Source organism: Alternaria burnsii (assembly GCF_013036055.1).
Source record: "Alternaria burnsii strain CBS107.38 chromosome Unknown 705, whole genome shotgun sequence".
Taxonomy (NCBI): domain Eukaryota; kingdom Fungi; phylum Ascomycota; class Dothideomycetes; order Pleosporales; family Pleosporaceae; genus Alternaria; species Alternaria burnsii.
The window spans coordinates 3,223,883-3,242,004 of record NW_024066107.1 but is presented as its reverse complement, the minus strand read 5'-3'; the positions used below and the strand labels follow the sequence as shown (position 1 = coordinate 3,242,004).

General features: G+C 51.6%; 5 protein-coding genes across 5 annotated transcripts; 3 read left to right on the top strand and 2 right to left on the bottom strand.

The window, feature by feature from the left end:
* Positions 1-168: 168 nt before the first annotated feature.
* Positions 169-938, bottom strand: GT037_001136 (cutinase precursor; the record flags this gene model as incomplete). Its single annotated transcript, XM_038926183.1, has 2 exons — positions 169-660; positions 717-938. 2 exons carry the CDS (start codon positions 936-938, stop codon positions 169-171), a joined length of 714 nt encoding a protein of 237 aa, XP_038792039.1.
* A 976-nt stretch (positions 939-1,914) lies between these two features.
* On the bottom strand, positions 1,915-3,108 carry GT037_001135 (uncharacterized protein; the record flags this gene model as incomplete). Its single annotated transcript, XM_038926182.1, has 2 exons — positions 1,915-2,629; positions 2,660-3,108. Coding segments are annotated over 2 exons (1,164 nt in total), but the record flags the coding sequence as incomplete, so codon positions are not given.
* A 1,677-nt stretch (positions 3,109-4,785) lies between these two features.
* On the top strand, positions 4,786-9,510 carry GT037_001134 (p-loop containing nucleoside triphosphate hydrolase protein; the record flags this gene model as incomplete). Its single annotated transcript, XM_038926181.1, has 6 exons — positions 4,786-4,866; positions 4,915-5,223; positions 5,273-5,786; positions 5,842-7,967; positions 8,029-8,337; positions 8,386-9,510. 6 exons carry the CDS (start codon positions 4,786-4,788, stop codon positions 9,508-9,510), a joined length of 4,464 nt encoding a protein of 1,487 aa, XP_038792037.1.
* Positions 9,511-9,941: 431 nt separating this feature from the next.
* On the top strand, positions 9,942-14,596 carry GT037_001133 (abc bile acid transporter; the record flags this gene model as incomplete). Its single annotated transcript, XM_038926180.1, has 9 exons — positions 9,942-10,148; positions 10,198-10,995; positions 11,045-11,382; positions 11,429-11,541; positions 11,589-12,131; positions 12,615-12,857; positions 12,949-14,012; positions 14,092-14,469; positions 14,540-14,596. Coding segments are annotated over 9 exons (3,741 nt in total), but the record flags the coding sequence as incomplete, so codon positions are not given.
* Positions 14,597-15,584: 988 nt separating this feature from the next.
* GT037_001132 (mfs general substrate transporter) lies at positions 15,585-17,916 on the top strand (the record flags this gene model as incomplete). Its single annotated transcript, XM_038926179.1, has 3 exons — positions 15,585-15,732; positions 15,796-17,673; positions 17,729-17,916. The coding sequence occupies 3 exons, from the start codon at positions 15,585-15,587 to the stop codon at positions 17,914-17,916; spliced, it is 2,214 nt and encodes a 737-aa protein (XP_038792035.1).
* Positions 17,917-18,122: the final 206 nt, after the last annotated feature.

Here is an 18,122-nt window from a genome sequence, read left to right as displayed (position 1 = left end):
AAGTTTATTAACGATTGGCTTAATTCGAAGACTAGCGACTGCTGTAAAGACTGCATCCTCCATGTAATAAGACGTCCAAGCATCTGCTTGTACTAACAACCGAAACGATAGCAAACAAAGTTTTATCCATGTATGTTACACGGTGCTCCTCCAAAACCTCAGAGCCAACTATGCTGCGGCGATCTGAGCCCTCAAGAAGATGGGTGCCTGCACAGCAGCCTCGTCCGAGTACAAAAGATGTGCGGGCGTAATGATGAGCGTACCGGTACAGACCAAGTCTCCAGTCTCGCAGTAAATCCTGGTCTTGCTGGTAGGAAAGTTGGGGATTCTCCCTCCATTCTGTAGGTTCTTAGTGTAGCCGAATAACACCACACCCTTGATCTGATTTTGCACAGCCGCACTGAGACCGGGGATCGCATTAGACATGACCGCAGCACCTTGAGAGTAACCACCTGCAGTGATGGGCGTGTTCGGGCATTTGCTCGCGGCAAGGTTGAAGAGACGCTGAGCTTCGCGGATGGCGGCTTGAGAAGTACCGGCTGGAAGAGTGTTCTCTGCGAGACCGGCAGTGTAGGGGCCACCTACACCTTGAATCCAGACGTTTGACGCCCCGTACGCATTTTCAAGAGCGTTTGCTGTGAAGGGGCCGACAAGTGCGCCCTATGATGGTCAACTACTGACATAGAGAAGTATGTGGTGGACCTGTTTGTGCTCACCATATTTCCAGCTTCGGTGCTTCCCCTTGCAAAGATAAAGATGGTGCGTGGGCATGCAGCGCTGCTTCCTGTCTCGAGCTCATTACTGGTGGCACTAGACTGACGGGCTTCGAGAGTAATAAGTTGAGGCTCGTCAGCGGGCGCAGTGATGGGTACTGCGACGGCGATGGGCGAAGTGAGAGCGAGAGAAGCGAAGAAAGAGAGGGTCGCAAGATACTTCATATTGGCGATTGAGATAGCGATAGACTGTGCCTGATGGCTCTGAAAGGTGGGTATCCTGAGGAAGCTGAGAGTCAACTGCTTGGCTGTGCTGTGTCTCTAATCGTAACGCATCCCCTCCCTTTTATGCTCTTTCTTACATGTACAAGATACTGTCTTCACACTGGCACCCTCAACGACTGCCTCGGTATCCGAGCTGCCTAGCATCTTGGAATGCATCTCTGATATTGATGAACGGGCATACTGTCCCCAAAGAGTGCTGTAGCCGTTCACATACCATCTTTGGGAGATCAAGATCTGGTGTTTACTGTTGACTGTCGATAGTCTGACCAGTGAGCATCTTGGTCGCATCTGAGCTTCCTCGGCCCAGGAATCTGTGCCTGGGATCTGTGTCTAGGCATGCATATGAAGTAGACATGGATGAACGGCTGATGGTGGGATGGATGGGTCGCGTGGTACGGGGACGAGGATTTGCTGCGGGATCGAAAGGACACTATCGAGCGTTGCGGTCAAGCTCGCGAATCGAAGCCGAGGCACGATTCAGTGTTCATGGATTAACGAACCATCATCCTGGGTGAGATGACAACTCGTGATGTGGGGTGCATACATCGAAGGTTCCGTTTCGCGAGAATACGTACCCCGCATCACATCCACTGCAGAATTGAGAGAGCGCTAGAGACCCCAGGGAACGCGAAGCGAATGATTGCACGGAAACTACCGGACTGCGATATTTGTAGTCTTGACAAAGGTCGGAACTCTGGATGTAAATTACCGCCTATCGTCGAGTAAAGGAAGAACGGCATGGAAACTTGGTACCTTCCCAAAAGAGAGTGTGTGCATTCAACGCATACATTGCAGAGGTGATTATCCCCGGGTTCAAGATCCTACTTTCGGCATTTATCTTAAAAGCAACCATGACTGCTGAATTGCGGCTAAAAGGCATTCATCAAGCGCGGGATGTCCCATCCCTCTCCACAGTCTACCCGTACAGCGGACTAGCTACTGCATTCATCTTCTTAGGCGTCCGAGACTTTCGCTTTGGAGGACTCAGAGTTACATGAGACATGACATGTATACTGGCGCATACAAGCACGAACACGAACGCATAGAATGCCAGGAGGTTTCGAGCCAAGACTAATGTGATCATGCCGTAGATCAAGCTGGAAATTGGCCAGAAGAACTTCTGTACGCACAACCAGATATCGCATAGGTTGCAGAAGAGGTTTTTCAGCAACAGTTGAATGCGAACTCGGTAAGCTTGAAGGTAGTCGTCCGTTGTTGGCGGCGCAATTATTCTCTCCCAATGCTCTTGACGAGCATCATGTGCCAATGTACGTACGTCGAGAGATGTAGGCGCTCTTGTCTCGAGGAGGTACTCCCATACGATCTTTAGCTGTCTGTTCCAGCCATATGGTCTTTCTCGATGCATGAATTTTTCCCATTTCTTCACGGTCCCGACTGCCATCTCTTCAGTAACCTGAAACCATTCCTTGTGTACCGATTTATGTTTGTCGCATTGAATCGGCACGCAATGGCTTTCCAGATCAGTATGCACAAGCTTTTCCAGGCGAGAACAGTTTTCAATCTCGTGATCCGAGACGTGAATTATATCAGCTGTGAAGTTGCAGCCCTTCTCATGTTCGACGATACGTTCTCTGAATACTCGAGTCGTCCATCCAATCTTGTAGCCTCCTCTCTTATTGTGCGGATCACACAAGACATACATGAAGCCTTTTTGATCAGTAGGAGTCAACTTTCTCCGTAGCTCCCTATATAGGCTATCGTGGGTAGATCTGGCGGTCTTCGGGATCATGCCTGGTGAATGACTATTGTTGTCTTGACGGACTTGTCGAGTCGTTCTTTTGTTTGTACCGGGGGTCGATAGAGAAGCCGAAGACCTCGATGTGGATGAATTATCCACATCCGGATCCGGACTGCTATCGGACCGCTGACGCTTCCGCGGAATAGATTCCCTGGGAACGCGAACTGCTTCTGCAGCAATTCGTTCTCGATCTTGGAGCGGATCAGAGACGAAACGAGTAGACCGATTCAAACGAGTGTCGCAGGTAGCCGAATCAACTAGGCTGTGCGATCGGGCGGCGATCTTGCTGATGGGTGAACCAGTAGAGGCAAGAGTCTGAATGCGGTGGTACGAAGTCAATATACGACCCACATCCAATTTGTGCCGGGACACTCACTGTGGAGTCACTGTTGGTGGCTGTAAGTCGTTGTCTCACCGCAGGATATTTTATGGTTGTGAGATTTGGATCATTAGGTTCAGTTTTAGATTCTGATAGTGAGCTTGGTCTTGATCCATGCAACCGACGAAGGCAAGAGGTGTCTGAAGGGGCGCGGGAAACCATACTTGAGTGTGAAAATTATGGATGATAGATGATGTACGATATAACAAATTGGCCATGTGGTAGAAAAGAAGTCCATACGCTATGGTTGTCATTTAAACGTATCAGTTGTGTTTATTGAAGCGCTGTAGAATTGCTCTCCAGCAAATGCAGAGATCGCATGAGCGTACGTGTGGCGGTGCGGAATGTCACTGCTGTACCATTTGTTTCGCATGTTTCATAACGCATCCTCGCATTGACAACAGGGTAAGAATGGCACATCCAACAACATCAGCCTCAATCGATACTGTCCATGTCTATTTCAAATCAGTAAACGATTCCAGTTAGGACGTAGTGAGTGATAGCCAGCGACGAACGATGTGGTCGTTCGATACCATCATTCGCAAGTACTGATTGCAGTAAGTGAGACTATGCCGTGTTTGTCTGCTGCAACAGACGTGCATAGCCGACGGCTGTGCCCAGTCCAAGACACGTAGATACAACTAGGACGGATGTCTGATGGTTGTCAGGCTTTGGTCCCTACATCCCATTTGCTGTAGGCAAGGCTGCAATGTAGGCGCCTCGCAGCCTTCCTAGGATCGGTGCCATACTTGCGCAACCCAACAACCGAACATCTAGATTCGCAGTTTGGACACTGGACTTGTCTAGAATGACGAAGTGGCTTGCAGTGGCGGTGGCTGGCAATGCCATGGAAGAAGCAACGACTGTGTTCTGGGCGCGCTGACGAAGGAGATGCAGGCAGCGACTTCGGGTGCGTCATACTGTGCTCTCTTCGCATGGTCAAGGCGCCGATATCGAACAGTAGGATTCGTCCTTCAAAGGCGAGATAGGACTGGCAGATGTAGTGCAACAGGGCCAAGGTGGTTGGGAGGAAGCGTGGTGTTTCGTCTATCCTTCGGTTCTTCCGAAGATTGCGCCTCTCCTTAGCGCCTGCTGCATTAGCGCGTATTCGCGGGAACACAGAGAAGGACCACGATGTCATCGACCTGTACCCCCATCATGGTTTGATCGGTGAACAAACTGCATCCTCTAATATTATTTGTGTCAATGACGCGTTTCCGCTTTTCGTCTTACTGTGAGCGGCAAGGCCACCTGTCGGCATGCGTTTAACATCCAGGGCGCGCGCATGCAACCTAGCTCTAGTGCTACCTCATGCAGGAGAAAGGTCGAGCTGTGATGCTCCGGTGCGTGTAGGATACCAGATACCTCATACTGCGATGATGTTCTGCTCTTTCCCGAACACCTGCAATGGCCATCAGTGGGGTACGCTAGTGCGGCCGGAGCCAGTCTCCGCGCCGTTGCGGTTGCCTTTGAAGACTTCACCGACATTCGCCTCGCTGGGGACCTTTTCCATTGATGCCTAGGAAACCCGCGTAAGACATTGTATACATGCTCACTATTGCTCGACCAGGTGTTCATCGGCTGGGGCTCAGGTGGAAGGAATTGTTGTCTAAATAGGTCTTGACGCGTAAACGTAGGAGGCAAGCATTATGGCGTCCTTCCAGATCCCATTGTCTTCGGCTCCAAGATTTCCCAGTATACCACCAATATCGCATTGCCATCGAATTTGGGTCAGTACAGCTTCTGATAGCTTCTTAGAATACAGCTGACCTCACCAGGATACAAGAGCAGCACAATTCACCCCATGTGCTCTGCCTTTTGTTGCAACTATACCAGCTATACTCGCGGCATTAGTACTGCTCAAGTACTCGCTACGGGTCGTCGATGGGTATTGGCCAAGATGGACGAAACCTTTTGTACACGAGGCAAAGGAGAAGTCGAGTGAGGCAGAAACACCTTCGACACATCGGCCTGTGATCGGGACATTTTCCCTCTTGGCTCTCGCTACGATCGGCCTGACATTCCAAATCCTCAATGTCTTCTTTCCCATTCGACAACCAACAGCTATATATCCAGCTATCGCATGGGTACGTGAGCTCTAGCGTAGCTGGGATTGTCGACTAACAATTGTTTTAGGCCGTTATAGTGGCGATTATCCTCGTAGAGCGTCCAAGAAAAGCTTCTTTGCCACTGTTGCTTCTGTTCACGGGTCTCTTACTGGAACAGCTGGTCGCACTGTCCCATAGATCATCTAAATTCCTAGCCAAGGATGTTCCCTGGGTCGTCGCGCCTGCGGCCGCTATATTGGGCATCATTACGATACTCAACATGCCTCTTAGAGATCCTGTATTACCAAGAGAAGACATCTGCCCTGCCTTTGACACCCCAACAGTGCAACTTCGGACTCCTGAAGACAACTTGACTCCCTGGCAGTACATGACGGTGTCTTGGATGGAACCGCTGATCAAAAAAGGTGTGACACGCCAAATGGAAGACGAGGACATCTGGGATTTGGGTTGGGAGTTCAAGCATGCTCGGCTCCACGAGACATTCCGTAAGCTCCAAGGTTCGGTGACGAAAAGAATCTTTGTCGCGAATGGTATGGACTTAATACGCACCACTGTCTTAAACGTGATACGATTGTGTGCGAGTAAGTCTAGAATCTAAATCCTCTACTTTGCTTAGTATGGATCTGACGAAAGCAGCTCTACTCACGCCAGTACTCTTGCAGCGAGTTCTCGCTTCCTTGGAGGACAAAAACAACAGCGCTACGATTACCTACGCCTGTGTCATCCTGGGGTTGCGTCTGATATCTGCTCAGTTGAACACCTTCAACCTGTGGTACCAGAGACGAGCGTACGAGAGATGTAGGGGTGAGCTCATCACGATGCTTTATGAGAAGACACTGCATCGCAAGATCTTGGGTGCCAAACAGGAAGTCAAACGAGACCAGACCAATGGTCACAGCAACCATGAGGCACACGCAACGAACGGTGTGATTGGTGGTGATATTGACGCAACGATCAAAGCGAGTCCCAAAAGTTGGCTAGGACGGCTGAACATGTCCGTGCGATCAGTCTTTACGAAGAGCGTCCAAGCGCAGGTCAAAGATGATAAAGACGCAGCATCAATGGGAAAGATCCTCAATCTGATGCGCAATGATGCGTACGAGATAGCACAACGCTTCTGGGAGTTTTCCGATATCGTTACTAAGCCTGCCGGTGCCATCTTCGCGACTATACTGATTTGGCGCATGCTGGGTTGGGCATGCCTGCTCGGTGTTGTGGCACTAGCAGCTTCACAGCTACTCAATATCGTCATTGCTCGCTTTCAGGTCCACTTCGAGAAGAAACGCAGAGTGGCAACGGACGAGAAATTGCAACGTACGAGCCAATTTATAGAGTCTATTCGTCACTTGCGCTGGTACGGCTGGGAAGGCGCATGGCTGGATGGGATACTGGAGTCTCGTCAAAAAGAGTTGCATCTTCGCATCATTAACATCATCTTTTCGACATCCCTCTCTTTCATTCTACGATTTGGTTCTGGGCTGTTTCCTGCGGTCGCTTTCTACGCCTTCACCAAGTTGGCCGGCCAAAACTTGCGCATTGATCTAATATTTCCTGCATTTGATCTGTTTAACCTGCTGGAATCGTACCTACGAGCATTGCCGCAACTCGTCACTACTTGTCTCAATGCATACGTCGCGATGGGCCGTATTGAGGAGTTTATGGCTGAACCAGACAAAGAAGAGACGGATGTCGTGCCAGAAGGATCTGCTGATCTCGGTCTCCATCATGCATCTTTTGCCTGGCCCGGAGTAGATCATAACGTACTCGAAGACATCACGTTGTCTTTCCCTGCTGGGGTCACGGTGATATACGGCGAGGTTGCCGCCGGTAAGACAGCGCTGCTGCAAGCTCTTCTGGGCGAGCTTGATACAACAGCCGGTGAGCTTGTGCGCCCTGATCAGGTAGTTGCGTACTGCGCGCAGACCCCGTGGCTTCAAAGCATGAGTATTCGCGACAACATACTCTTCTCGTACCCCTATGAAGAGAGCCGCTACAAACAGACCTTGGAAGCATGTGCATTGTTACCCGACATGACTGAGCTCAAGCATGGAGACTTGTCAAATATTGGAGAGAACGGCATTGGCCTGTCTGGAGGCCAGAAAGCTCGCGTGGCGATGGCGCGAGCTGTCTATAGCCGCGCAAAAGTGCTGCTGCTTGACGATCCGTTGTCGGCTCTAGACCACCAGACAGCCGAGTTCATCGTCGCCAAATTGTTAGCTGGACCATTGCTCGAAGGTAGAACAACCGTCCTTGCTACACATCGAATAGAAATATGCCATGGCATTGCGAAGCAATGGGTCCACCTAGAGCAGGGCAGAGCTACGATCCACGAACCAGGTCAAGTTGAAGATGCGAACGCACTGGAGCGCACTCAGACGAACGAAACCGAGACAGAGGAGGACGCAAAGAAGCGAGGAGAAGAACAAGCAGCGGCTGTACCCGACAAGTTCATCGAAGATGAACATCGCGCAAAGGGGGGTGTCAAATGGAGTGTCTATTGGCGCTACATCCGAGCAGGTACTCTTCGATGGTGGTCTGTCGCTATATTCGTCATGGCGTTGTTCCGTTTGCTTGACGTTGCGCAGACCTGGTTTATCAAGTCCTGGGCTGAAAGCTACGAGCCGGGCAAACACAAGGGTATCTTTGACTTCCTACCACCACCAGCGGAAGATGTGGTTCCTTGGCTTTGGACTTTTTTCCTGTTCATTACGGCAACCGCGGTACTCTTTTGGTGGACGAATCTGATCATGTTCGGCGTGGGCGTAAGTGTCTCTCCACAAACTACATGTAAGACATTCACTAACTTGATACACCTACGTTCAGTACCACGCTGCCAAGACCATATTCAGGGAAACTGTTGAGCGCGTTGCCCATGCCACGTTCAGATTCTACGACGTAACGCCAGTAGGGCGATTGATGAACCGATTGACTAGTGACATGAACACCATTGATGGCGAACTAAGCAACGCCTTTATTGTGTTTGCATGGCAGGCCATAGGCTGGATGAGCGCCGTCGTCATCATCTTGTCTTCGACCCCAACTTTCCTGGCTTTTGGCCTGCTGCTTGGTTGTGGGTTCGTCTATTACTTCTTCCGCTTCCTGCCAACGTCACAGAGTTTGAGACGACTTGAGGTGAGTCATGCAAACTCACACAAGGTTTTGACTACTAATTGGAGACAGATGGTATCGCTGTCACCACTCATGAGTAACTTTGGTGCGCTCCTCGAAGGCCTTACCACCGTTCGAGCTTTCAGTGCACAACGGAGATTTCAAGCTCGTGTTATTGAGGTCGTCGACAACTTCCAGAAGAACGACCACTTCTACTGGTCGCTCCAAGCGTGGCTTGCGCTTCGGTTCAGTGTCATGTCGGCTAGTGCTACGTTCGTCATGACACTCATCGCCGTGTATACACATATCACCCCCGGGCTCACTGCGTTTGTGCTCATCACCGCGGGCAAATTCGTTGTTCACACAGAATGGATGTGTAGGATCTACGGAACACTGGAGATGGACTTTACCAGTGTTGAGCGTGTGGTTGAGCTCCTCGACATTGAGACAGAAGCACCCGGCGTTGTCAAGCCGCCAGCACATTGGCCTACATACCGTGGCGACATTGAGTTTGACGATGTGACGATCCGTTATGCAGAGAACCTTGAACCTGCGCTTCAAAACATTACCCTGAAGATTCCAGCAGGTTCCAACACAGCCGTCATTGGGCGCACGGGTTCTGGGAAGTCGACTCTGGCCCTCTCCCTCCTTGCCACCATTGCGGCGGAGAACGGGCGGATCTTGATTGATGGTATCGACATATCTACGGTGGACAAACAGGCTCTCCGCAGCCGTGTTACGTTCCTCGCCCAAGAGCCTGTCCTCTTTCCAGGAACCATGCGCAAGAACTTGGACCCTCTATCTGTCTACTCGGACGCTTCTTGTCTATCAGTGCTGCAAAAGATTGGTGGCGACCAGTACGACTGGACTCTCACGACGCCTATTGAGGGCGGCGGCAAGGGCCTTTCGCAGGGCCAACGACAGCTTGTCGGATTAGCTAGAGCCATGTTGCGGAGGAGTCCAATACTGATCATGGATGAAGCGACGGCTAGTATTGATTTCGAGACGGCACAGAGGATCCAAAGCGTACTGCGGGAGGAGATGAAGAGTAGTACGGTGGTGACGATCGCACATCGATTGGAGGCAGTCAAGGAAGCGGACTATTGTGTGGTGCTTGGGAAAGGCAAGTTGATCAAAGCAGGTAAAGCCGAAGACATGCTTAGAGAAGGCGGCGAATTTCAGGGCATGTTGGCCTAGATGTCGAGGTCTCGGATGTCATGTTGAGCAAAACAAAAAAGTGTTTCATGTAAGGATGTATAGACTACTTGTGTATTGTTTAGTTGATTCTTTGACAATTGTGCTGGCGCCTGGAAAAATCAGTGGCTGCTGAAGCCGGGTTCCGGATTTAAGCATGAGGCTTGCGTGGCACCGCCACGATTTGCGTTAGCAGCAACAAGGATGTGTGGGCGCAATGGGGAATCGCGAAGGCCGCATCTTCCGCGTCTGCAAAGCCTCACAACTCGCATTCCAACGCCAGATGCTCAGTCGTCAGCATGCTGTGACAATCGAACCAGCTTTCCCAATCTCTTGCCCAAATTCTGATCCATCTGCCATCTCAACTAGCGCGCTACCACGATCCGGAGGTGTTGTAAGCTCCGCAACCAAGCAGCATCACGCGGATCCCCGACATGGCTGCTACGCCATCAGACAGCAATGGAGCCTCCCCGGGCGACCACGAACTCGAGGTCATGGCGGACAGCAAGCCCAGTCTCCCAGTGGAGGAGGATATAATGCAGTTGGCTCGGCTGGGAGAAATTGCGGCTATCCAGAAACTCTTCGACAGCGGCAAGGCGGATGCGACATTCAAAGATGAGCAGGGCATAACACCGCTACATGTGCGCACACCAGATGGCTTGAGAAGGACCGACTGCTAACTTGCTGCAGTGGGCCGCCATCAACAATCACTACGCTCTCTGCCACTTCCTTATCCAAGCTGGCGCGCCCATCAACGCAAAGGGCGGCGATGCTGTTGCGACACCCGTCCTCTGGGCTGCGAAGCGTTGCAACTACTACATTGTCAACCTCCTGCTCGACCACGGCGCCGACCCTCTCCTCACCGACGACCAAGGCTTCAATCTCCTGCACAGCGCCACGCTTGACGGCAATGTCTACCAGATCGTCTTGCTGCTCCACCAGGACATACCCGTTGATATTCCAGATCCCCAGAGCCATACCCCGCTCATGTGGGCTGCATACAAGGGCTATCCGTCTTGTGTTGATTTGTTCCTCAGATGGGGCGCCAACGTGTACGCGACCGACGACCAGGGCTTCACTGCACTCCATTGGGCCCTGGTAAAGGGGAGTCAGGGATCAATACAGAAGCTACTAGAGTATGGCGCCGACCGATTCGCCAAGAACAACGACGGCAAGACACCAGAGGTCACGGCGCAGGAGATGAACACTACTCGGCAATGGCGTCGCGCCCTCATGGAAGCTGGCTTCGATCGAAATGGAAATCCGAGACAATTCCCCATCCCAGGTATCAAGGACACGAGATGGTTCCTGAGTCGCTTCATATTCTTCTGGCCGTTTGCTATACTTTTCACTGCACTTTTCCTCGTCAGCCACTACCCGGCGTTTGTTGGTATACCCTTGTCGTTGATTGTCGCCTATCTCATGCAATGGGGAGCACAGTGGCTTTTGCGATGGGGTCCCTCCAACATGCGAAGCATACATCATACTGTACGTCGACTGCTGGCTTACTTGTGCCTTGTCGCTAACCAAATCCCAGCCTTTCTTGGCCGGCATCTTCGCCGGCACACTGTTCTGGGTCGGTCTTCGTTGGGCAACAACAGTCTTACCCTGGACAATTCGAACCAACTTCTTTATGAACTTTCTCTTCGCAGCATTCTACGGACTCACGGCCTATTTTTACTTCTTCACCATGACTATTGATCCCGGCTTTGTACCCAAGTCGGCGAGCAGGAGTGCTTCCAAGGCAGTCATTGACGAGCTTATGGAGCTACGACAATTTGATGAACGCCACTTTTGTGTAAACTGCATGGTGCGGAAGCCTTTGCGTAGCAAGCATTGCAAGAGATGCGAGCGCTGCGTTGCAAAGAGTGATCAGTGAGTAGTTCACGTTGACAGCATAGGATGGCGCTAACTGTGACAGTCATTGTCCATGGGTGAACAACTGTGTGGCGAACAACAACCACAGACATTTCGTGCTGTATGTACTGTCTCTGGAACTCGGTATTGTTATGTTCATAAGGCTGGCCCTTGCTTGTAAGTCAGAACCTGGTATGCTGGTGTCATAAGGCTAATGTTAGTAGATCTGGAAATCCGTGAAGCGCCCAAAGATTTCCCCAAATGCGCAGTCATCTCGCCGGATCTTTGCAAAGTCCTCAACAAAGACCCATTTACGATTGTACTGTCGATATGGGCTGCCTTCCAACTGACATGGGTGACCATGCTTCTTTGTGTTCAGCTTCTTCAGATCGCGCGCAATCTCACGACCTACGAAAGCATGCGCGGACACCTTCATGGCGGCACACCTGCGGATGCGCTCAACTCATTTGTGACCACCGGCGATACGAGCCAAGACGTGTCCGGCGGTGCCGGGAACGCGCCCACGAACGGTTTCGGCTCTGGTCAAGATACAGGCGACATCCCACGTCGTCCTCAACCTAAAGCTTCTATTTGGGATCAATGGAAGCGTCTGCTTGGAATCGACACCTTCCTTACAATTGCCCTTCACGGAAGCCAAGGAGAACAAATAATGCGACAAAGACGGGGCAACCCCTTTTCACGAGGTATCGTTACGAATTGCAAGGATTTCTGGTGCGACGCCAGTCCAATGTTTGGTTCAAAAGAGAGTGGGTATGCAAGGCTGGGTGGTGAGAGAGTGGACTATACAAGGTTGTATGAGGTGCCCAAGATGAGGTATCAGAGAGGTGGTGGAGGTGAAGGAGGGAGGTATGAGAGTGTGGCTGCGGAAGAGGAGTCATGATCACGACGCAGGTAGCGATAATGGTAATGATGATGAAGAGTACGGAACGCTAGTGGTTCCCAAGACCATGCAAATACTTTGTCGTGAACTATGCTGTTCTCACGTCGGCTACTGAAATGTGGCCGAAATCCCTGCAGTTGTACCAGACCGGAAGTCAAAAGCCGAGGCTGCAGCGAAGAAACTCCCCGCGCCACCCTAAACAACCCGTCGTGGGTCGCGCACATGCTTGACGCTCCACTACCCTGTTCAACTTGGTCGCCTAGCTTTTGCTGAGCTTTCTTTTCCACTATGCCCTAGGTCTAATTTACTTCTTTTCCTTGTTGTTGTTGTTGTCGTCGCAAGCTTTTAGGCTGTGCGCCGAATGTCGAAAATGACATCATCCGAGGCCCTGAGAGGGTGGAGGACCCTTTCGCGATGCGCTGGCCCGACGCCGAAGAGAATTGCGGTGGGACGCAACCTGACAGTCGATGGCAAGAGGGCGATATGCACCAACTGCACGAGAAGTTCAAGACAGGCGAGGCATGCGCCAGGGCACGCTCCTGCGCGCCCGAGCAACGTTGCCCATGTGCCGAACAGAGTTTCCTTTGCGCCGGTAGGTTGCAGAGGGTACGCACAGGCTGCGCGTGAATGTACGTTTCGTAACTGAAAAGACTTCTTTTCAACATGAGTGCTGATCTTAACAGATGCAACTGAAGACCCTGAGCGAACCCATGGCCCCATGGCCGAGTACGATGCGCGCGTCGAATCCGGGCGATTACGAGACGACGAGCACCAACGCAACATCATCAGGAATCTTCAAGACCTCCACGATATGCTGCAATCCTATGAACAACCACCTGTCCAGCAACCTACCATCGAGTCCCTTCAACCACCTAAAAAGTCCTTCTTCTCCTTCCTCTCATCGTCCAGCCCCGCAGGATCGGCCCTGCCACCCATACCAGAATCACTACCAAAGGGCATGTATATGTTTGGAGATGTAGGCAGTGGGAAGACAATGATGATGGATTTGTTCTACGACACACTTCCACCAAACATTAAGAGAAAGACAAGGATCCATTTCCATGCCTTCATGCAAAGCGTACATAAAGACTTGCACAAAATGAAGATGCAGCATGGGAATGATATTGACAGTATACCCTTCGTCGCAGCGGGTATAGCAGAGCGGTCCTCGGTTCTTTGCTTCGACGAATTCCAATGCACGGATGTCGCCGATGCCATGATCCTCAGGAGATTAATGGAGAGCTTGATGGCGCATGGAACAGTCATCGTCACGACGAGTAACAGACACCCAGACGACCTATACAAGAACGGTATACAAAGAGAAAGCTTCATACCTTGTATCAATCTTCTAAAATCAAGACTTACGGTCCTGAACCTGGATTCGTCGACAGATTACAGAAAGATCCCACGGCCGCCAAGTGGTGTCTATCACCACCCGCTAGACGCCTCCGCGCAAACGCATGTAGAGAGATGGTTCCGCTTCCTCGGAGACTTCGATAACGACCCACCGCACCCGGCTGTTCACGAGGTCTGGGGAAGGGAAGTTCGCGTACCGAAGGCTAGCGGGAAGTGTGCCGTGTTTAGTTTCGACGACATCATTGGACGCGCTACGGGAGCAGCCGACTATCTGGAACTTACGAGGCAGTATGAGGCGTTTGTTATTACAGGGGTGCCTGGGATGAACTACAGGTCAAGAGACTTGGCGCGGAGATTCATCACTTTTATAGATGCCGTGTACGAATCAAGGGTAAGCGAAATACTGGTAGTGCGAGAGCCCATACCCGAGGGCACGTGGTTAGAAGTGTATCATACTAACGGAAGACCAGGCCAAGCTAGTAATGACAACAGCTGTTCCCCTAACAGCCCTTTTCCTCGATCAGTCCGAACTAAACGACGCTGTAACCGCTACACAGAAAGCTGGAAAACTTCCCACTACGACCTCTCCTTCGCCCAAGCCACCTGCCAAATCTGCCGAAGCAGACGATCATGAAGCTATCTCGGATGTTATGCGTAATCTCATGGATGACCTTGGCATGAACATGGACATGTTGAAGAACAGCAGTATTTTTTCTGGTGACGAAGAACGATTTGCGTTTGCTAGGGCCTTGTCGAGATTGAGTGAAATGGGAAGTCAGGAGTGGGTCGAGCGGGGGTTGGGACTGGAGAAAAGAGGCGGAAAGGGAGAGATGGAGGGGTGGCAGAAGGTGCGAAGCAGATGGAGGGAAGATAGCATGTAGGATTGCCCGCTTACACCATACCATATCTGAGCTCAAGGTCACGAATCTTCGCATTGAATACTCGCCACCGCCAGACGCGGGCATTCCTCTTGCCTGTGAGTGAGGTTGTGGAGATTGAGAACAAGGAAGACGATTGTGGTACATTGTTTCGATGTTGAATGCAGGAAATATCAAGATAGTCATGATCGACGCATCTCTTGTTAAAGGTAACCGCGATGTGCGGTGCAATGCTTGTATCGGACGATGGCGTACGTGTCATTGCATGAATCGTCATGATCGTATCAGTGTATGGAAAATATTGCGATATCGTGGTGGTGAGAGCAAGCATGCGGTTGATCGACCCGTTTCAATTGACCGAAAGCTGTGGAGCCGCGGTTTGGCCGACATGATTGATGTTCGTTGGCACAGACGCGATCGCCTCGTGTTCGCCAATATTGCTGCGTTCCAACAGGGTTGTCGGGCAGCAGCGTTGGGGCTTATGGGCTGTCTCTTACGAAGAGCGGCTGCATATTCTGACAAGCACGTGTTACAGGCGAGTAATCGCACAGGCAGTGCCGCGGAAAGGGCGGATAGGGCAAGTATCGCGTGCGTTATTGCTGTGGCTGGAGAGGTGTTGCAACGAGGACCATGTCTGCGCATGTCTGAGCACGACTAAGAGTGTTGGCGGTGAAGGTCGAGGCAGCCAATGAGGCGGGCTGTCTCAGCCATACCAAGTCACATGGACCTTGGCAGTACGTCATGGCACCGGCGCTAGCAATGGTAGCCGCGATATGCACCAACGCGGACCAGCGATAACACTCTTTCTTGAGCACGCGCATTGTCCGTAGTAACCACATGTTTGTGCTGCCTCCCCAACGTGGATATGGAGACTCCACATCCCGTCACCTGTCCTTATCGTGCATCTGCAGCGGCGTGGAGACTTGGGCCGTTGGTGTGGAGAAAGGGTCCTCGTGAGTCTTGCTCAAGGAACTAGTCATCAGAGCCTTGGTATCGATTACAGGGTACGCCGTAGGATATAGACCTTACTGTCTCTTACATTGCTCTTTCTCCGGTTGGAAGAATCACACTCTCGGACAGACGCCATGGTCAACTTCACTCCCTGGCGGAAGTCGCAGTCAGCTGACGAGAGTCCCGTGGCTTCGACTGCCACATCCACACAAGAGAAGGACGCCCCACGGCGGAGGTGGAATCTGGGGATCCTGAGCGACCCACAGACGGACGAAGTGCCTGGTAAGGACATTTTTTTTCTATTGATTGTTCTAGGCGAATGGCCAACTAATCCTCTCCTCACAGGCTCCGTTATTCTCCTGTCCAAAACGCACAACCGCAACGAACCGCTGGGACTCCAGCATGCCCACGCACGCACATCGGCCTCGTCGCTCCCTACTTCGTACCGACCCAGACCCCAGCGAACTGCCTCGCAACCGGGCTCCCGCCAGTCGTCCCGTTCTCGGCCGCCCGAGAAGAAGCGGACAAAGGATGGTCGTTTCATTCTGGACCCCCAGCCCGAAGAGTCGGCGAATGATCCGCTCAACTGGGCACAAGTGCGACGAGATCTCGCTCTCTTGTCGCTTGGCTTCTACTGTATGGTCGGAGGAGGAATGACGCCGCTGTTGGCCGCTGGTTTCAACGACGTGGCTGAGACATACGACGTGACGATTCCCCAAGTGGCCTTGACTACGGGCCTATACATGCTGGGACTCGGTCTGGGTAGCGTGGTTGCATCGCCTACTGCCATTCTATTTGGCAAGCGGCCCGTATATCTCGGTGCCATTATACTCTTCACCGTCTCCTCAATATGGTGTGCGGTATCGCCCAACTACGCCTCCCTCGTAGTGGCGCGCATTGTCCAAGGCTTTGCCGTTTCTCCAGTCGAATGTCTGCCTAGCGCTACTATTGCCGAAATTTTCTTCCTCCACGAGAGAGCGTACCGCCTTGGAATCTACACGCTACTTCTGCTTGGCGGAAAGAACTTGATTCCTTTGGTCAGTGCCGTTATTGTGCAGTCTTTGGGCTGGCGATGGGTCTTCTGGATTACCGCCATTGTCGTCGGTTTCTGTTTCTTCCTCATCTTCTTCTTCGTGCCCGAAACTTTTTGGGACCGAGCACCCAGGCCAGCCAAGCGACACAATCGCGCCCGCAGCAAGAGTCCAGGACAACACCATGGACACTTTCATCTACCAAATATGCACCACAAGAAGGCTGTCGATGCATCGCAGGCACAAAATGCATCAGTACCAGCAACACCCTTGCCTACATCGCCTCTGGCAGCGCCCAACGAGGTGCCCGCCAAACGTCACAAGAACACACATGTTGGATTCGCCGAGCCAGACCCTGACGAGAAGACTGATCATGCAGATACTGCTGATGGTACTGGACGACACGCAAGTGTGCCGCCTACTCCACGCTCTCCGATGAGCATCCACTCCACGCCTGGCGAGAACCCGCGTCATGACTATTTCGGACAATTTCCGGAAACCTTTGTAGCTGATCCAGAGAAACAAGATAGTCGTCCTGGCAGCGAACGTATATCGACGGATCCTGCCGAAAATGACCATGTGTCAGAACAGTTTTCGATTCATTACACCGACTACTACCGTGACGCGCCAGCAAAGTCGTATCGCCAGTCGCTCAAGCCGTGGAACGGGCGTCTTGTCAAAGACAAGTGGCTTCGCGTAGCCATTCGCCCATTCATCCTCTTTGCCTATCCCGCTGTCCTCTGGTCATCGCTCGTCTACGCTCTTGCTGTTGGTTGGCTGATTGTGCTTTCTGAATCGGTTGCCCACATCTACCACGACACGTCGTACAATTTCACCCCACTTCAAGTGGGTCTTGTCTACATCTCACCTTTTGTAGGTGGTGTTCTGGGTACTGCAGTAGCAGGCCGAGTCTCCGACCTTGTGGTACGATTCATGGCACGCAAGAATGATGGCGTATACGAGCCAGAATTCCGTCTCCTCATGGCGGTCCCGATCTCCATTAGCACTGTCATTGGACTTATGGGCTTTGGTTGGAGTGCTGAAGAGAGGGACAGCTGGATTGTTCCGACCGTTTTCTTCGGCGTCATCAGCTTCGGCTGTTCGCTGGCTAGTACCACAGCCATTACTTTCGTGGTTGACAGTTATCGCATGTATGCGGGTGAGGCGCTTGTCACGCTTAATTTCTCAAAGAGTACGTCCAGCCTGATGCTACCTACATTTATATGAAGACTAACACATTCCGACAGACGTTTTACATGGCTTCATCTTTTCTCTCTTCTTCCCGCATTGGCTAGAGTCGAGCGGTAGCAAGGATACATTCATAGCGATCGGAGGCATCCAATTGGGATGCATGCTTTTCAGTATTCCCATGTACATTTATGGCAAGAGAGCACGGATGTGGACCGTGAGAAAGAACTTGATGGAGAAGTTCTAGATATTTTTCAATAAATGCGAGGGTGTGAATAGAGTGGATTTGCAAGATAGCAGTATCTCCGTCTCTCAACGTACTGAGCATATGGTCTCATAGTTGCAGGTGCAAAGTGAGGGATTGTCTTGGCCGAGCACAAGATACGGCCGCTCGTGTTGTATATGCACTAGCTAGAGGATTCTGAGCATTTCTTGGAAATGGATAGCTTGTTG